The sequence below is a fragment of the Phalaenopsis equestris genome, unplaced genomic scaffold, assembly GCF_001263595.1.
Source record: "Phalaenopsis equestris unplaced genomic scaffold, ASM126359v1 Scaffold000770, whole genome shotgun sequence".
NCBI classification, from domain to species: Eukaryota; Viridiplantae; Streptophyta; class Magnoliopsida; order Asparagales; family Orchidaceae; genus Phalaenopsis; species Phalaenopsis equestris.
This window is the reverse complement of record NW_018165210.1, coordinates 219161-240542: the sequence shown is the minus strand read 5'-3', so window position 1 is coordinate 240542 and position 21382 is coordinate 219161. Positions and strand designations below refer to the sequence as shown.

The 21382-nt window shown below is 34.9% G+C and overlaps 1 protein-coding gene across 2 annotated transcripts in view; it reads right to left on the bottom strand.

The window, feature by feature from the left end:
- Positions 1-503: 503 nt before the first annotated feature.
- The window catches only part of LOC110031117 (dynamin-2A-like), a 46588-nt gene continuing 25709 nt past the window's right edge, over positions 504-21382 (bottom strand). Inside the window, exons 17-23 of one of the 2 annotated variants that reach the window (XM_020734170.1) lie at positions 18025-18169; positions 17790-17944; positions 10493-10606; positions 10339-10406; positions 9058-9230; positions 817-1055; positions 504-718 (exon numbers count right to left, since the gene is read on the bottom strand). In XM_020734170.1, coding sequence (XP_020589829.1) covers positions 817-1055; positions 9058-9230; positions 10339-10406; positions 10493-10606; positions 17790-17944; positions 18025-18169 — 894 coding nt within the window. In that variant the 3' untranslated portion in view covers positions 504-718. Of the gene's footprint in view, positions 1056-9057; positions 9231-10338; positions 10407-10492; positions 10607-17789; positions 17945-18024; positions 18170-21382 lie in introns of both variants that reach the window. The other variant, XM_020734169.1, reaches the window with a different exon arrangement.

Sequence of the window (21382 nt, the reverse complement as noted above, 5' to 3'; positions counted from 1 at the left end):
TGTGCTTTTGATAAACAACTTATTTGCAAATTTTTTTAGTTAAATTAATAATCTGTGTAGTAAAATTTATTATTTTCTCAAATGTCACACATGAAAATGCAAAAAAATTTAATAATATTTATTATTTTCTCAAATGTCATCCCACGGTCCGCGTCACTCACAAATATCAAAACGCCAGTTTGAATAATCCGGCAATAAGTGCTAACCAAACGTTACGGCGGCGTTTTCAAAACGCCGCCCTCACTTTTAAGCCGCCCCAAACGGACCCCAAGGCTCGTCGTATCTTCTTCCTCTAATGTGTATGGAGCTTCCTCCCCCCATCTCCAAGTGATTTACGCCAAACCACTTTTGCAATTCAGAAAAAACTTAGCGGTACATGGCAAAAGGACTAACATGCAAAAAAATGTAGGAGAATATACAAGGCAAAAGGACTATCATGCAAAAAAAAATGTAATAATACAAAATGAATGGAATTACATTGATTGAGAGACAGCGTTAGCACAAATATTTTAATGGATGAGAAAATTTTCAAGGTCATGGTGCTAAAAAAAAAATGAAAAAAATGATACCACCCAACAAAACAAGGCTGAATTTTTGGCATAAATCTAAACCTTAACAAACGCGCAGCATCATGAAATATCTGGATTATAGATAATGTAGGGGTTGTTTACCGTTACAGAAATTTCCCTTTCCCTCATGCCAGGTCTAATTGCCAAGCCTGAACAGGAAAAATGAAAATAACCAAAGATAGCAACCGTAAACCCAACAAAAAATATTGGCAAACACGCAGCCAATAATAAGAACATAAATGGCTACCTAGTATTTGTACACCGATGAATTAGGAGGAGGAGCGGGAGGCAACCGATTTGGGGTGCGACGGCTGCTGGAGTTGGGGCCTGAGCTTGCCTCGCCATTCTGTGATGGCTCGCCATAACGCCGGCTATTCCCATTCATGCTGTTTGATCGAAATGACTCCGAGGACGGGCCGTTTGCCGCAGCATCAAATGCAGACCTCCAATCATCACTTGGAGGGGGTACAGTTCTTGGAGAGCTTTCTGTAAACATAACCCGAAAAATAAATAAATAAATGTTTTCAGAAAGAGCAATACGCAATAATAAAATAGAATAGAAGTATTTATCCTGAGAAGTAAACCATTATAGTAATTAATGGGAATAAAGAGAAATAAAATTTAAGGAAACTATGCAAAAAAGGAGTACATGTCATGATATAAGTTTGTATAATGAAAAAGATTCTGAAGAATATTACAAGCTACAAAATCTCAAAAGAATCATCATAAAAATAAGCTAATAATGTTTCGAAAGTAATAACACAGCGCAAAAATACTGAAATTTGGATATAGCAGCCAGTCGTAGCTACGTGAAAAGACAGTATGGAGAACAGTCATGTGAAATATTGCGAATTTCATGGATAAGCATATTTGCAAACATTACTAGCAGATGTCAAGATTTCGATTTCATGTAAATAAAGCAAAACCATTTGATAATAAAAATAAAAAAGTAAAGCAGAGTTTATTATTGTATAAGAGAGATCAAAATGGTCTGGGATTATATCCAGAAATTAAATCGAATATTATTGTTAACTGATGGCACATAAAACAAAAACTTCAAAAGAACATGATAGATTAAGTTAAGCTGATTTCAATGCCATCATCTTCAATGTTAAGAAAAAGAATTCTCAATGAACCCACGTAAATAACGTAATTGATATCTTAAATCATGATTCTGAAGAGCATTGGGTTTATATAGAAGCCAATTTGATTTCAGCCTACTCGCATACTTCAATTAAGAAAATATCTGAATCTTCAGGAACGAGATTGTGAATGTAGGTCAGCAATAGTGCTGGCACATGTGAGAGATGGCAGGCAGGCCAGCAAGGAAGCAGGCATCGAGATTGGAGTGAATGCGAGCACAAGTTAACAAATGAGACAGACAAACATACTAGCACTGGGTGGGTGCAAGACCCAAGAGCTAGTAGAGGTATGGGAGCATGTGACATGAGGTAGATGCAATTCAAATAGTTAGGATAAAGAATACTGATTTAGGATGGTGAGACTCAACCTTGAGAGGAATAAAGTAAGCCATTATTCATTAAATCATCATAAAATTTTTGTTGATTCTTGTTATTCTCGCCATTTTATGTGTCCACACCAAAAATTAACATAAGCATCAGTAGAATCTATGATGATGATGATGATGATGATACAAAGTGCAGAATAGATGATAAAGTTGACCACATAGAGTAGGTATAAGATTAATAATAATGGGAATGATCCAAGTGTGGCAAGTGTTGATGTATTTTTTAGTTTGATTGTTGCTTCCTCGTAAAAAATTTGTGATAAAAACAAAAAACATTTGTAATTGTTTAAATATAGACCTCAACACGAAGAAGAAAATTATGAAAACTATCAACTAACACTTAACAAAGATCAAAACCAAAACGTAAAATGAATTTTAAAATGTACTAAATAAAATCAGCAAAAATCATATCAAGAACATAAAATGTCGAACAGTAAATTTCATAAATAAATGAGTTGTAGCTGCTTCAAATTACACAACTTATTCAACTTTTTAGGCATCTTACGAGCTCTTGACAAGTCTTGACAAAAACTTACAGGGTATGCTCCTTGCAACAAACTGAGGGCCAGGATCTTCAATTTGATAACTTATATCATTTATCTTTTCATCCAACTAATTTGTAACTAGTTTTGCATGCATAATTAAATTTCATCAAATTCATTACATGTGGGTTTTCTTAGTGTGTGTGAATCCTAAATTTTTGTGAAATCTATTTATTTTAATTTTTTTGTGATTTTTTTTTTATTTGACTCCAAAATTGCTATTTAAGTGAATTGTGCATGTTTTCTAATCTTGCATCACATGATATTTCTTTTTGTCTACATTAAAAGTAAAGAAACAATGAATTGTAAATTTTTGCTTTTTGGTGCATCACATCGTGAGTTTGCATTAAAAACCCTAGACCCTAAAACATTATATATCAATTTGATATTAGAGCTTCGGGCAGGCCATTATGTCATCTAAAATAAATAAGGATATGATAGATCAATTAACAAAATAAAAAAAATAATTCAATCTAAATGAAATCAAGTAAGTGATAGGTTTATATGAGGATAACATTGTTATTATGTTCCAAATTATATTCCTTCCTTCAACAAAGTGTATAACCTTAGGGTCTATGATTTGACAGCTTTCTCCGAACGATATCATTTTCATTATTTTTAAATATCTGAAATTATTGAATCAAAACTGGTGGAGCATGTTTACTCATTTGGTGAAGTGTGTTAAGTGAAACTAAACTTACATGAACTAATTTTAAGCATAAACTTAAAGAACAATTTTCGTCATTACGGATCAATTGCATGCATGAGTAATATAAGCATTATAAACCAAGGGGACCGTATGTATTTTAGTATTATGAAGACCTGCATAAAGATTTACCACTATCCGGTTCATTAAAGGTCATACTAGGAATAAAATAATTTTTAATTTACGAACAAAACTATCTATAGCTTATCCCAATCTATGATTATTGAGACATTATAATCATTGCAATAGAACAATATCTAAAAATGCATAAAATTTATGCAAAAAACGATTAATTTATCCTCTAAGGTTTGCTAAGCATAAACTATCACAGGAAATATACACAATCAATAATAATATTGTTGAAGAAATTATAGTTTGCGAAATATTCTTTAGAAGATGTATTAAATGTGATAAATGATTTATCATTGCACTATGAATCTAAATCTAATTTTATTCAATATGAATCTTCTGCAATAAAACCTAATCATAAACTTGAACCTATACTTAAACAAGAGTTTGAAATTGAAGTTGAGCATGAAGACGTATTACAAGTTGAATTTCTAAGAGAAATCTAACATTGAGCAAGAGTAACAAGAAAAAATTGAGATTGATTTTAAGCATGAATTAATTTTGAATGCAAACCTTCTTTAGAAAAAACTGTAAAACTGAAAAAATAACATATGATTATATCCAAACCTAAACTATAAATGAAATTAGATTCTAATCTTGATTGTGAGTTTATACTCACGGGAATTGACTCTCCTGTTGAATAATCTAAATTTCTAATAAAATTTTGAAGTTATCCTAAAATGTGAACCTAAATCTATTAATTTTGCTAAAATTGACAAAGTAATAAAAGTAATCAATGAATTAAGTCCTATAGTTTTTGAAAAAATCCTCTATATTAAACAAATTTAAACGATTGGTTTCTTATCCCCATACCCAAAAAAACAACAACGACAATAACAAAGCATTAATCCCACTACGTGGGGTCGGCTAAATTGGGGTCGGCTTACGTGGGGTCGGCTAAATGAATCATTTTTCTCCATTGCGTCCTATTTAGTGTCATATTTTCATTTAGTACTAATAAATTAAGATAATACAATAAGCCCAAGTCTTCTTAGGCCTACCGCTGCCTTTCTTAACATAAGTTGAATCTAAAACATCAACTCTCCTAATCGAATCATCAGATGGTCGACGCTTAATGTGACCAAACCATCTAAGACAACTTTCTCTAATTTTGTCCGCCATAAAAGCTAAACCAACCCTATCACAAATATAATCATTACGCATTTTGTCTCTAAGTGTAAAGTCACTCAACCACCTAATCATTCTCATCTTAGCAGCACTTAAAAAAGAGTTATGCTTCTCTCTAAAAGGCCAACATTCAGCGCCATAGAGCATTGCAAGTCTCACCATCATCTTATAAAATTTTCCTTTCAACCCAAGTGGTACTTTTCTATCACACAATAGGCCCGAAGCATTCCTCCACTTCAACCAACCAACATGAATTCTTGAACAACATACCCAAGATATCTAAATCGTTCACACCTTTTAATAATTTGATCACCCAAAGTTACACTGCTGTCACTAGAGCTACTACTACTAAAAATACATTCCATATATTTAGTTTTAGTTCTACTCAAATGAAGGCCTTTAGACTCTAATGTTGACCTAATTCAAGTTTTCCTGGGCTATTTCTCTCGTCTTATCCACGAGAAGGATATCATCAGCAAAAAGCATACACCAAGGTACATCCTCCTGTAAATGTCTAGTAAGACCATCCATAACTAAAGCAAAAGGATATGGGTTTAAAGTTGATCCCTGATGTAAACCAACAGAAATAGGAAAATATTAGGTCAATCCTCCTTCAGTTCAAACACAAGTAACAGCTCTAGTATAGATTCTTTAATGACTTGAATATAAGTCATATCAACACCTTTCTTCTCAAGAACTCTCCAAAGGATATCTCTTGGAACCTTATCGTAAGCTTTTTCTAAATCAATAAAAATCAAATGTAGATTTTCCTTGTTATCTCTGAACTTCTCCATCAAAGAAAAACTGAATACATATTCAATACCCAAAAAAAAACATTTGAAGGAAATGATTAAAGTTCCATCAATATTTCAATAAGTTTGTTAATAATAAATGTCTTTAAGAACTCTCAAAATTTAACAATCTAATTAATGAAACCTTAAAACCTACAATTCCATCAAAACTGGTCTTTAAGTCATTCTAATTAGTTTTCTTTAAAAAAGTTTGATCATTTTTATAGACATCATATTTGTATGGTTTGCTTTCTAGTTTCATTATAGTCTCAATATCTGTTATGATGCATATTGACATTTAAAAGTTTTCATAACTTGATATATTAGTCAATTTCCACAATTTAAGTGTTGCCTAAAATAAAATCCTAGCCTCATAGAGGAGGGTGTGCTTAGAGTGAGTGGTCTTGTTTTGATATCTGAATTCAAGTTTAACCTTGGTATTTTCTCTTCGAGGGTTGTATCCGACATTGAGATAGTTTTTCGGTTGAACCTCGTTCAAGGTGATGATCGTCTCCACGGGTACGGTTGGTGCTCCGACTGTAGCTCAACCCTGCCAAGCTGATCGTCTCCACGGGTACAGGTGGTGCTCCGATTGTAGCTCAACCCTGCCAAGCTGCTTATTTATCCTTCCACCCTTCTTACTACTGCCAACCCGCTTCCCAACACTATAACAAGCCATCGCACCTTTTCCCCAGCAATGTCGACTGTTGCTGCCTCCAACCGCTCCCAAAAGTCTCTTGGTCGGCCTCCCCGCTGTTGTTCTTCGTCTCCTGCATGTTCAGCAGTCCCTCCTGCTCCTCCCAGCAGCCGCAATACCCCTTCTCAGCATTGTCTGGGTTGACCTTCCTCTTCCCGCTGCTGCTCCCTGACTCTAATATCCTAAAAGCTCCCAGGCTCCCCCTTGCACCAATGCAGGCCACTGTCCAGCCTCCTCCATGCACCCAATCAGCTGCACCCCAGCTTCTTCCTCCCTCCAGCCTGCTGCCAGCATTTTCCCAACAAGACCTCAGCTCTCTATAATCCTCTGCTCTGGATTTCCTACTCGTCATGTTTGTTTGTGTCGTCCTTTTTGTGTTGTGTGTTTGCTTTTATCGTGTACTGTTGCTTTGGGTGGTTGTTCTCTTTACCTAGAGTTCTATTATAACATCAATTAGAGACAACAATAATATTCATATATTAAAGTCGTGGTTTGGGTCAACTCAGGTATCTGAAAATTTGTGTACATACAATTTATTTGATATATATATGTGCATATCTAACATCTAAATTTTCATATTTAATTAAATAGCACATAAAATATTAATACTAATTTTTTAAAAAAAGATAGATCTTTTTCATGAATATGTATTAACGCGATTATGACATAAAATGTTATATATGTAAATGTCATATTATAAGTGTTGAATATGTAAATATATAAGAATTGAGCGATATAACTTTCACATCACATACACACACATATGCATATATGGAGCAAAAATTTGCCCACATTATGTCATTCGCATGATAATGAGCTCCATTCGCTTGATGAGAGCAATAATGAAGATTATGCTTCATGAGATTATAATGATGTTGATAAAGAAATAAGATTTGTTAAATTTATGATGACGTAAACAATTCTTAAGATAATAAATTTAATTGTTTAGGAAAATCTTAGACTTGTACAAAAATTATAATATTTTAAATTTTATGTAATTGAAACAATGAGCACTCGAATTTAAGCATTATTCATGCAAGTTTTGTTAACATGTCATTTGATTTTTTTAAAATATTTAATATTATTTCATAATTATATGATTTTTTTATATATTTTGCCCCATATTTGAAATGACGTACGCCACACCATGTGCTATGGCTCTACAGAACATTTGCACTATGATGCGTCATTCACCATTGACCAAATATGTGAGTGTAGTAAGTGATGCGAGAGGTGACCAAAATGCTATGATGAGTTATTGGAAAACACCTTATGTAGAATTTAGTACATCGTAACTCTGATGATCTAATGGCAGGATAGGTGAGTTAAATGTAAAGATGAGCCTTGCATAATGGAAACTTAAATGGCATTATGCTTAAAAATTCTACAAAACCCTTTAAGATTATTTAATCCATTAAAGCATGCAATTCCCATGACAGATGTTTAATTGTGCAGTTCACTTAAAATTGTCGCCACAGCTGGAAGGCATTTCCAAGTTCAAACAAATTCTAATTGGTAGGGAAGTGCCATTCTAGCACACCCATAGAATCATGCATAAGAAGACCTACCTAAGTACGGTACTATACAACAAATCAAGATGGTAGCACGCATTAGCACTCTAGGATATAAAGTCCCATTCTTCTTAAAAACAATATATGCTAAAATAGTAAGGAGAACAAAAGACGTACAGACAAATAGTTATGAGCAAAATAATTAATGAAGTCAGTTTTTGCCTACTATAGATTTAGCCAAGTGGCTTCATATAAACCAACCTTGTTTCTCTTCGCTCCAAGAGAGCTTCAAAACAAGCCCATTAAGTCCTGGTAATTATTGATTCATACATTTACATGTTTCTTTGCCGTATAATATAAAAGTTTTTTTTTTGCTAATCTGACATTTGCAAGCGATGACCCCAAGAATATCAAATTATATTAAGATAGTTTTGATGATAACAAATAGTGATTTCAAAATCACTTGTGTTTATGAAGTATTTTTAGGATCAACGAATCAAGACTGCCTAAGTTCAGCGTTTTCTATTTGATAAATATTGAGGAACAATTGAAGAGAATTGAAAGTAATAGAACAAGGTAAAGCATATCAAGAAAATTGCATTGGAACTAAAGGATAAAGTTTCCTAGGTCTTTTTTTTTTTTTCATTCTGAGTCATGGTGGTTGTTATGTGACGGACAACGAAAAAAAACAAAAAGAAGAAGAATGGTTTACCTACATAAACCTAAGTAACCTTAGCCAGCCAAACTGATTTAAAAATAAAGCAAATGCTACAGTAATTATACAACAATGACATTAACATTAGTTTATTCTTGCTACATAATTTATTTATCAATTTATTAAAAATGAGCTATATAACTCAGATGATATGTTCTCCGATTCTCTATATCAGTAAAAACTGAGTACTACAAGAGAAATGCTTTTAAGTTGAATATTACCAAGTTCATTCATGGAATTTAGTTGTTTTAAGAATTATGCTATTCTTTTATCTATAACTTACCTTGTTCCCTAACTATCTATAATCAGTCCTTTGCCCTACATACAATTAATAAAATGTTTTGCCATGGGTTTCTATCTAATTAATTAAGAATATTAAATGTTACCATTCAAGAAGCAGGACAGCATTTATCCTTCTCTAAAATTTAGGCCTATCCACAAGCAAACTATTGCAAGGTGAATTTTGAACATATTAATGCATTTGAATTTACTGCATTTAGAGAGCAGCCAAATTCAATCATCTACTTATAGATAAAAAAACTACAATAAGAACGCAGCCTGATAAATACGAGCACAATGAGAAAGTTGTCTAATTAACAGTTGAAAGGAAATTAGTGCCGTGAAAGAAAAACACCTCATCCGAGTCAAACTACAGTTATTCCTCATACTACAGAAAGAATTAAATAAACTAGATCTTATAGACCATAATACAGTGATTACTCTTTATAATTAAGAAGTTACCTGCTCCAGTACTACTTTCTGACCATGAAGCAGCAGCAACTTGATTGTCATGGATGCTAAGTGCACGAGTAAGCTTTGTGAGAATGGATGACTGCCTTTGAAACCGCTCTCTCTTCCGCTTTACATTTTGATCTTCCTGCAGAAGTTCTTCAATCCTAGCAGTGCTCTGAGCACTGGAAACAATTAAAAAAAGAAACAATAGTTAAAGATCAATAAAAAAATCTAAAAACCAAAAGACACTCAATATGCAATCATGTCTGCTAACATGACAAGTATTCAAACTAACATGCAGCGCCCCACCGACACCTAGTTAGATGTTACTCGGCTTGCATTTGGACAGGGATATTAAAGCCAAGAACAAACCAATAATCAGATAACACATTAATATCGTCCCCATGCATAGTAATTAATACATTGCAATTACTATGTTTATTGTTTACTTGTCTAAACCCAAGGCTAGGCACGAGAAGACCCTGACATAGAAAGTACAGGCCCAGATCTACCTTTGAATAAGTCAAACATCAAATTATTGGCATGAGCTTCAATCAACAAAGAACTCTATGATACAATAGCTGCCAGCTGATAATTATTTCAGAAACCATAATATATAACACAACAGAATAAGAGAGGACCAAATCAATTCATTAAAGCAACTTTTCACAAATTACAAAAAGAAAAAATTATAAAGTGCCCACATTTATGGTGGCAATACATATTTGTATGAGCAGTGTGAATATCGAGAAATAATCCCCGATACTACCAATAAAGAGAGTTTAAATTGCAAACTCAAACTTTATACAATGTACAACATGTAAGTAGTGTGGTGCAAGTACGCCCGTGTAAAATCAAATTCATGCTACTGAGTAAATTAATTCACATGTTAAATCCAAATGGAAAATGTGTCAGCGTGGGAGTTTCTTTCAAACTTCACAAAAAATAAACAAACAAACTCTTCTAAGAGATGCTAAATAGTTTAATAAATCAGCATGTTAAGATCACATTATAAAGATTTATAATAAGCACAGATCATGGAAAAATGTGACTAATTAATCAAAAGAATCCAGTCAACAAAGATAAGAGAACTCCAAAAGGAGAAGAAAGGCATGAACACTCAATTATAACTTGGATAACTGCATAAAACTGATAATGAACAACAGAAAAAAATTCATCTTTCCTAAGAAAAAAAATTGACGCATCTAAATTATAGAAGTTCCTTGTATTCATAAAAATGACACCCACATTTTGCTTCATACAATGCATACAAGGGATCAAATAGCAAACCTCACTGAGCTATATAATTGATTCAGCATGTCTTCCTTTGCCTTTTCCACTTGACAAAGAACAACAGCCTGTTCAATCAACCAAACTTACTATAAAACTGACAAAATATAGAAGATATTCTGACAAGGCAGCTTATATTGTGAAGAATATTTACCTTGGGAACATTTGCAGCAAGGCTGTTTAAAACAGCTTCCACATAACCACGGACCTCTTGAGACATCCATCTAAGTTCCTCTTCTGGGTCAGCAGGTCTCCTTGTCATTGTTTCCTAACAAAAAAGGAAAAGTAGAGACATACTTCAATCGGATTTTAACTCCTAAAGAATAACAACGTGAGTCAGGCATAAATATCTCGACCAGGATCTGGCATCAACTATTGTTGCGGTAAATTGCCAAGTGCATCTGCATAGACGGATCAATTTAACTTGACCATGTAATAAAATTTAGGAGCATAATCACCATGCAAAGACTTATAAATCAATTAAATTAAGGCAAGAAACCGTTCTTATAAAACTTTATATCAAACTCTATCATTCGTGGAGTATATTGAAAATTATTATAATATATTAAAAGAAGCATAGTTTTAACATGGTGCAGCCAAATGAAGAAAATATAATTTGTACGGACAGAAGTATATTTATTATCTTATTTTTAATTCCAAAAACTCTATAAGATAAATTGTTTGCATGCTTATTATGTAACTAAAAGGCATTTTATCTTTTTACACTCAATTTAACAAACTAAATTTCACCGATTTTCCAACTATGCATCATTTTGTTGATATTGGGATTAATTAGCCCGTTCCAAATTTTTATATTATTTTCTATTATATTTCATGTACTCCTATTTTTACTAATTTAATAATAGATGTAATCAGCCAATATAAATTAAAATAATTAAGTAAAACACTTTCATAACTTTTCCAACAATCTTTGTTAATAGCTCTTATATTTGGAAGCTTTCTACTTGGTTATAAGCAGCAGAAAATTTTAACAGTACAATTGTTTATTTAAAATTTTATGAATTAAAAAAAGGATAGCATCACAAATATAAATGATGAAAATAAAACTTCGCAGATTAATAAGTAATTTATTAAATATCTTATATATTAAAAGAAAGTGTCGAGTAAGTCATATGCTAAATAACAGGTACAGTCAGTTTCAGATAAAATAAGCTTTAATTTTGTATTTCTCAATTTGCCCAGCGAATAAAAGTTCAATCATGTATTTTGAAATATTATATAAGTCTAATAATAAATATTTATTTCTGGGGAAATTATTTTTCATTTATAATAACGAATATGAACATGATTTATAAATAAAAACCATTAAACGAGAAAATTCCTTAAAAAATAATGCAAGCCATTGTAAATTTTAATTTTACTAAACTAATAGAGAATATATAATTGAAAACGAACAGAAATAAAAACAATAATTAAAAAAAATAATATTAATTTATTGCGCTGAACAAAAATTCTATTTATGCACAATTCAATCAAATGAAGTATGTGTGACTATTTATATTAGAATCACTAGAAAACAAACTCCTATGCAAGTTATTTGTTAGTTGTTATATTAGAATCACAAATCAAATCTTCTCGATTATAACGATGTCGGTGGTTCATTTACAACATGTTTACCATCCATAATAAAGATAAGATGTCTCTAAGTATAATTATTAATCGAAACTTTTACATAATTTTAATAATCCTTTATTGATAAATTTTCTTTTTCCTGTATGTGATATTAAAATTTTAATATTGCAGAATGGCTGAAGATGTATGAAGGATTATTCCTAACTTTAAAAAATTTGGCTATTAAAATCTTAGGCTAAACATGCAGTGATAGTGATTGTGTGAAGAGTTGTAGTGTCTTCGTGCATGTTAATATTTTATTAATGTTAACTATGCTAAATGATACATATGTATTGTACATTTCTTTACAATTTCCTACAAATTCACATAAGAAGAGGATCAATTGGAACAAAAATCACTGAATGACTCGGTGTTTACAATCAAAGATTGAATAAAAAAAATTTTCAATTTAAGAAGTATTATTGATCCAAATAGTTGGTATTGATGAATGTTGTAAATTGATAATTGGAAAGGCAATAGATGAGGGCTAGGAGTGTTTTGATGTTGAAGACGATACTTGAAAATAAATAAAAGGGTCATTAGGAAAAATTGATCGAAAGTGGTACGTAAAATTTAATAGGATAAAAATTAAGTGATTCATCCACAATGAGGGATGGTTCATTTTAACCTCCAACCAATTTTGTAGCTGTTTAAGAAAGAGAAGATGAGATTAACTTGCAAAAGAAAGATTGTTAAAGACGAAATTATACTCAAAGAAGAAAATCTATGAATGAAATTAAAAAAGATGATTACTAATGATTTTCGAGCTTGCTTTATAAAACTTAAGAACTTATGTATTTAACTTAAGCTTTCACAGTGAGAAAAATACTTTGAAGGCAATCTTGTAGTTCTGAAATTTTACATCAAGCTACTCCAATTAAAAATTTATGCAACTCAAGTTAAAGTGTGAACCGAACGATACAAAGGAGCACAATATAACCAGGTATTTGGGAGGCCTGAAGCCCGCCGTAGTAATGGGGTCCAACTACAAACCTATTGGGCACTAAGGGGCGTGCGGATTCTAGCACTGAAAGTAGAGAGACAACAAAAGCAGATAAGACAACCATCGCCACTTAGACAGCTACATTTTGGGATGACTACGCCTTAAAGAGTGGAGCAAACTAGTCACGAACAAGACAAAGCCCAAGTGAGAAGAGGCCAGAGCAGAATAGCATGCCCACAACAGTCCCGACAAAAAATGCTTCAGGTATCATAGTTTTGGACATATTGCTTCTAGTTACTCGACGAGCCAAGTTGTGACTTTCATTGAGAAAGGGGTTGTGGAAGAAGTTTGTAGCAAGAAACCATTGAAGAAAAGTATGAGTACTAGCTTCCATCAAATGAGGGGAAGAAGTTTGTAGCAAGAAACCATTGAAGAAAAGGATGAGTACTAGCTTCCATCAAATGAGGGCAAGATGTTTGTGTTTCGAGGAGTTCTTCAGACCAAGGTGTCGAGTGAGCAATAGTGGCTTTACCACAATATATTCTACACTTGTTACATTGTAAAGGGAAAAGTATGCAGCATCATCATCGATGGAGGTAGCAATAAGAATGTGAGGTCAACACTGATGGTGGACAAGTTGAGCATCACGACTCAGAAACATCCTCAACCATAGTCTCTGACATGGTTGAAGAAGAAGAATAGGATTAGCATTGACAGAGGTATCTCATAGAGTTTTTGATTGGGAACCAACTGTTAGATGCAGCATGGTAAGATGTGGTAACCATGGATGTCTGCCACTTTGTGCTGAGGAGACCGTAACAATATGATCGTGACTCAACATGATGGGCACAGAAATACCTACTCATTCACCAAAGATGAAGCCCATAGCCCTTCTATCTTATTCGAAGTTGGAGAATACATGTGCCCTTGCCAACAAAGAATCATTGTGAGGATCAGTACCAGTGATGACAAAGGATCACGAGAAGAGACAGTAGCAGACACAAGACAGCCACTACAGAGAGTTTCAAGACATCTTGTTCTCTAGCTTACCACTCTAACCGCCACCATTCAAGAAGATTTAAATTATTCTCACCTCAGATCGGGTTGGAACCAACCTTGGATTGCTTTTGAAGAATTCAACAAAATACACTTAGCCTAAAATTCCCGTTCAGCTCAGTAGGGTTCCCTTAGATGGTTTGATACCGAAGAAGACTTAAGCCATAAAAGAAACAAAAATATTATTGTTGAAATTCTGACAGTTACAACCACGACTCTTGAAAATAGGAAATAACGATGACAAACACAACGACACTAAAGCATAATCAAAGGACACACAACACACGGGCTCCAGCTAGAGCTACAACAGTCGGTGGGGCGGCAACAAGAGTTGGGGGTAGTATGGTTTGTAGTAGGGATAGGTGGGGTGGGGAAGGCTAGAGAGGTCGGCTAGAAGGCGGCGGGAAGTTTGGGCAACTACCAGGAGGACCGGCCAGGGGGCAAAGAGTTGCTGGAAGGGCTACTGGTAGGTGATCACAGAGGAGGACAACAACTGAAGGGGGTTCGGGAGGAAGGAGCAATACTGGCAGCCGTGGGAGAGGGGTTGCGGTGGCTAGACGAAAGCAGAAAAGTGGTTGGCAGCATTGGAAGCGGGCATAAAGGGAGGATAAATGCCTCGTCGGGGCTAAGCTACAGTCGGAGCACAGCTGAGACGGTCACCACCTAATTGAGGAGCAGCTGAAGCACTTCCTTGCTTTCGGATATAGCCCACGAAGGGAACAAGGCGTCGGCAACCTGAATTCAACAATCAATCAACTAACAGGCAAGGAAACATACATTTATATTTAAAGTTAGTAGATAAAAGAGGCAACATTTAAAGGAGTAAGGAACTATGAAGGAAAGGAATGCAAAATAGGAAGGAGTTCCCCTATGGCAAGGCTTGCATAGGCAGGAGAGGGCAGAAGAAGTTAAAGCGATAATTCCACAAATAGGACCAACACGGGCAGCTAATCCTACTCTAACAAGCGGAAGCAGAAACCAGTCCAACCGGCCCTTATCCAGGCCGGTCCAGTCGGCTAAAGTGTTGGCCGCTTCAGCCGCAGCGAAAAGGGTCGTGCGCGCCTATATCGAGAAGGGCAAGCCCTACGTCATGGTTGAACCAATAAGAATTTTTGCTTGCAAGTGGGGAAAACTTTTTAGGTGCTTTGGGGTACGTGTAGTCGTCGAAGGGATCTAGGTGTTTCTCAAACCGCAGTTGAAAACCCCTCAATCTTAGGAGATTATAACAGCTCTGCTACTTTCAACGTACAAATAAAAGCTTCGATGAATAAGGCCGAAGCACCACCAACTACGGGTAATTAGGAAGCTTTCCCGCACAAATTTTTTACAGTACTATAGTTGCTAAAGTATCGTAGGATTCAAAATTACAAGAAACGGGAGACAAAAGCGGAGAAACCAAAACAATGCCATTTTTTATGCTTTCTTTTATATTATCTTTTATTTTGTTATAATTATTTTCGATATAAACGTGTTGTATCAGAATTTAGAAGTCAGTTTTTATGGTGTTTTCAATCAGGACAACCGTTGATATCTAAGATTTTCACTTTTAGGGTTGTATCCATAGGCAAGAAGGCGTTCCGACTGTAACTCACCTAAGATGGTGATTTATCCTTACCCAACTCCTCTGCAACCTTTTCAGTCATCGCCATTGCCTTCCCCTCCATCCACTTCACTGCCCTCGTAGTCCAGGTCCCCCATCTTCCCTACAGCCCCTCTTCCCTCCCTCGCTTCTCTCTTTTGACCATTTTTCAACCCTTCGTACTTGCTTCAACTGCCCAAGACAACAGCCTTGCTGTTTTTTTCTTACAAACCCGCCACCAAGCCACCTGTTGCTTTCATTTCAGCCATTCCCCTCGCTATCGCAATCCCGGGATAGCACTCCTCTTGTTGTCCTGTAGTTCACAACCCTGCCCTTCGCTGCCCTTCGCTGCCCCTCGCTGCCCCTCGCTGCCCCAACCCTACCCTTGGCTTATGCTGACGTTGTAGGCCCTTCGCTTCACAGCCAACGCAATTCCAGCCCTCATGCTGTCCAAACAACCCACACTCCATTTCAACATCCTACCACTACTCCCCACCCACCTAACCAATCTCCACCACCCCCAGATCGAACCCTAGTATGAGTTTGTGTCCTGTTTTGTTCTGGTTTCTCTTTCAAGTGTGTTAATTATAATCATCTATTTATTTTTAGTAATAATATTTATTTTTCCTATTGTGATTTAGGTTAACTCTGGTATCATCAATGATCACATGGATCAATAAGGTTGGCCACCTAACCGATTTATGGGTTCATTGATGTTGTCTCACCAATTCATATGGCTTTTCCTATTGTACTTAATTACATAGCTATTTTTTTAGTCCCTAATTTTGTATATTTCCTATTAAATGTCTTCCTAGAATCGTACAAATTATACACAAAAATACTAATCTATTCTCCAATTCTTATCAAATTTTTTTTCAAAAAGTAGATAAAGCTTTTTCTTGGCACAAGGCATGAAATTAACTTAATATGCGTAAAAGAAAAATTCATGGTTAACTTAATTTTTTATGCAAAAAATAAATACCAAATAAGGAAGTCAAGCTCTTAAAAAAACAAAATTGATATAGATAAAACTCACTCAAACTTTATATGCATATAGATAGATAGTAGCATGTCTAACAAAGACAGGAAGCACGTAACAATGTTTCAAACTATAAAAGAGAGCATCGATTTAATCATGTTAAAAAAAGCATGAGTGATGTAGCAAAATTTGCAAGATATTGAAGAAGTGCAAATAATGCACCACCAAAGGATAGGGAAATATTTGCGTACGTAACACGCACACAACTCTGCGTGCGTTCTTCATTAACCCCGCAATACCTCCAAAATAACTTACGAATAACATCTAAATAGAACCCGCGAAGGTTATTGAAAGGTTACTATGATTATTGGAATTAATACCTCAATAACCCCATAATAACTACGAAGCAGAGGTTACTGCGGGGTCAGTACGCACAAAAGGATAGGGAAATATTTGCGTACGTAACACGCACGCAACTCTGCGTGCGTTCTTCATTAACCCTACCTCCAAAATAACTTATGAATAACATCTAAATAGAACCCGCGAAGGTTATTGAAAGGTTACTATGATTATTGGAATTAATACCTCAATAACCTCATAATAACTACGAAGCAGAGGTTATTGCGGGGTCATTACGCACGCAACTCTGCGTGCGTAATACGTACGCAAATATTTCCTCAAAGGATATGCCTATTTACAAGTTCACAGGCAAAAGCACAAGTCCAGAAGAGAAAAAACAAGCAGACAATTTAACTAGGAAATTAAATTACATTTGGATTCAATTTTTTTATTATTATTTTTTGAAAATTAGTCAACCTGAATTTCAAACCTATTTCTCCACAAGCTATATTGCAATTATTAAACCCACACTAACCACCGCACAAGATCTCTAAACCCTAACAAATTGGTTCCCTAGTTTTGGTCATTCAAGATCACAAAGCGTCCATCGACCACTTGTCATCACCGCTACTTACATTCTCCACTCCACATTTTATTTCCAGTCATACACAACCTCCTTACTGCTTCCAAATAAAGGCGGACACCATTTCAAGAGTTATGCTAAAAGATGCCTAGTTCTAAAATATAAGTAAACAATTATTTGAAGCTTTCTTTTCTTTCAAAACTTTCAGTTTAAAAATATAAACAAAGAAAAAAGAAAATTAATTATAAAAATAGAATGAATTCCACAGCTAGAAATAATAATACTATTCCATCACAAGATGCAATTAAACACAGGTAACAATCAATAAATCAATACTCACTAGTGAACCGTCTGAATGGCTTTGTCTCAAAGATCCAACATCAGAACCTGGCATATCCTTGGCAAGATTTCCCTTATAAGCAACTTTTCTAATCTTATTCATCCACTCAACTTTGTCGCTCAGGCTCTCAGCTTTTAGCAACACAGCACTGTGAGCTGTAATACAATAAATTTAAGATTAGTAAATGCTATATTATCACTGAACCAAAAGAACAAAGAATTTAATAGATAGAAACCTTTCAAAACAGTTTTGTATGGAACTTTGCTGGTTATCTTGAAAACAAGGGCTGAGCTTTTAGATTCAGGTCCATTTGCCTTTTTCGAGTCTTTCAAACTTTTAGAAGTTTCTTCTTCATCAGGCACCTCATCAATGTTGCACTCCTGTAGATTTAGTACCAGTCATGGGATTAAATTTATATTAACAAGATATTTTAATGATTCAGGGACCAGATATAAACTTATAATTATACCAAACAATGACTGAAAGTATTACATTTATTTGGTTGGCAAGAAATTTAATCATGGAGAAGATAGACGGGTATGATTCAATCACCTAAAATCCATAAATATCATAAAGAGATCCTATATCTTGCAAATATATTATAAAATGCAACAAAAGTGAATTAACCAACTAAAATTTCTCCAAATGCGATATCACTCGTAAGTCATGACAACCTTGTAAGTAGTTCAAATCGAAACTCTGATATCGTAGAGCTTACTATGGCATCACATCAAGAAAATTAATCACACGTGCAACCAGAGCTATGAAGACGATGAAGACTAGTTAAAACTTGAGACAAACTAAATGCCTTCAACAATATTTTGTAAAATTTATATAAATACCACACAATTCTTATGTATTTACATATCTAACAACAAAATTTTGATATTTACATTTATGACACTTCAGTGTCATAAACCTATGCATGAAAAACAATATTTCACATTTAAGAAGGTAAATGATAATATTTTTATGTGTTGTTAAAGCTTTGAGTGGTCTGCATGTAGATATGAATGTTAGTATTAATAGAAATTTCAACCAATACAGTCATTTCAGGTGAGAATGAAACACCACAATAGTTTTTGTTTAAAAAGAAGTATCCTTTCGAAGCAAAGGAGACTCAAAGCGATCGAGACGAGAGAAGGAGAAGAAGAGGAAGCGGCGGCAGCAGAAGAAAAAAAAAGGAAGAAAGAGGAAAACTTGCCAATGAGGAAAGGAGACAAGGAAGGAAACATCATCCAGGCAAAGGTGACAAAGCAGCTTCAATGGTTTCCAAGTGGGAGAAGACAAACCCTAGCTGAAGGGAGGAGGTTTCTAGGCTACAAGGCAAGTCGTGCGAAGAAGACAAAATACACAAGCGTCGAGCAACTCGTAAAATTATTTATGCATGTGACTATAGATTTTCAATGAAGATAAGTGAAGAAAATGATTGGCAAGAGAATCATCAGTAATTGAGTACTCATATTTTTAAGCAATGGTAGCATTTTGTTTCTTCTCAACTATTGTTTATTAGTAATCTATCGATACTTGGACAAGTTTTATGCTGATTAATATTCATTTTTCTTTATTGGTCACATTGTCATCAATTTCATATGTACATGTAATTACCTACTATAATGCATTAGTTAATGATATATATATATATATATATATCGATGGGTCGTCGTTCCCGCTCTGTTAGGGTTTCGCCTCATGGCGATATATATATATATAAGGGAAAGAACATCTCGTGGCTCCCTACGCTTTAATAAAAATTAAAAATACAAAAAAATGGAGGGAATAAGGATCCCCATCTAAAAACAAAATAAAACTTCTAGGGGTTCCTTTATCCACATTACAACTTCACACCAAAAGGATAAAAAGGATAAAGTGTACCCAAAAAAATATTAAATCCACTACCAAAGTAATTATACCAAAGTAATCGTATACCCCACAAAAGATGTACACTAAAAAATTAAGAAAGAACACAAAAACCGAGTGAAGAGCTCCAGACGGCAACAACATCACAAGCGTCTGAGTTCCACGAAAGAAAACCTGCTCCACGAAAGAAAACTTCCACGAAAGAAAACCTGCAGTAATAATGACAAAGGAAAGAAAGAGGGCCCGTGAAAGTAAAGATTGATTTAATGAATCCAATAAAACCCATAAAATCAGGTGCAAAAGCTGGCACCCAAAGAAAATACCACAAAACCAAAAGTAGGTACTGTCATAAATATAAGGTGAGCGGCAACAACCGCCCCAACCGAGAGTCAATCGAACCCGAAGTAGGAAAGAAAACATAAGGACAACCCCAATGAAATCCAGAGCCAAACCATACCACCAAACAGATAATAACAAGCTAAGAGGAGACATCCCAACGAACATATGGGGGCATCAATCTTGTCACCAACCAGCAAAGTGTTTAAAGGAGGGGGGATCAGATCCCACCCAACAGTTACTAGTGGCGCTACCTAAAATAGCAAGCCAATTTGCGGATTAATTTCCCTCCCGATAATTGAAATTCCATATCACATTCATATTAGAGATTAAGTCAGCACCATTGGCAAAATGTCAACCAAGATGTGATTATCACATTCAAATATAATAAAAAGTCAACTAAGAGAGTGAGCTATCATGACAGCCATCAAGATGGCCAAAGCCTCCGCCTCCATAGGAGTGTCAACTTAAGAGGGGGAAGAAAAGAAAAGAATACAGTTCCCAGCAAAATTCATAGCAATGCCGCCACAGCCCGCACTATTAAATTTCAAATTCCCATCGGTGTTAAACTTTACCCAACTCCTGGGAGGAGGTCTCTATCTCACCAAAACTGGGAGAAGAGATCTCCTCTCAGCCATGACCGCAGGCCCCATAGAAAGAAAATAGTTAATACCCGAAAAGAAGCTTTGTTTAGCATTACCCGTCCTCCAAAACTTATTAATATAGGCAATAATATTAGTAAAGATCATCCTATTCTGAATGGCTTTACTCTCATATATAATATCATAACGAGCCATCCAAATAAACCAACATAGGGTAGACTTGTAAAAAATATTTTTGTTTTCGATTCGAATTGCAAATCATAGTGTTAAGCAAAAGATTCCGCTCCAGATTCACAGTAGTGTTAAAATCACATGCCAACCTTCCTCCATATGAAAGGTGAAAAGGGGCAAGAAAAGAAAATATGCTCAACAGTCTCCTCCGCCGAGTTACACAAACAACAACGTGAAGCAAGTCTCAAACCCTTCATTTTTAAGATATCATCACATGGAATAACATAGTGGAAAACCTCCCAAGCCAGAAAAGACATAGAGGGAGTTAATGCCCAACTCCATACACCCTCTCCCCAAGAAAGCTTTTCAAAATTATGTAAGGCGGAATATAGAGATTTGGTAGTGGAGCAAGACATAGGAAATTTCAACATAGGAGTACCTTGCAAATGAGGCTCAATAGGAATGGTGGAAATGAAAGTAGCTCCCTCGAAACCCAGAAGATTAAGGAGAAGAGGAAAATTTCAATGACCATCCACCCAAGTATCAGAAACCATAAGACTTGAAAACCTTGTATACCTCATATCAAGCATTACATGGGACCAACAGTCATGCCAAAAGGAAATG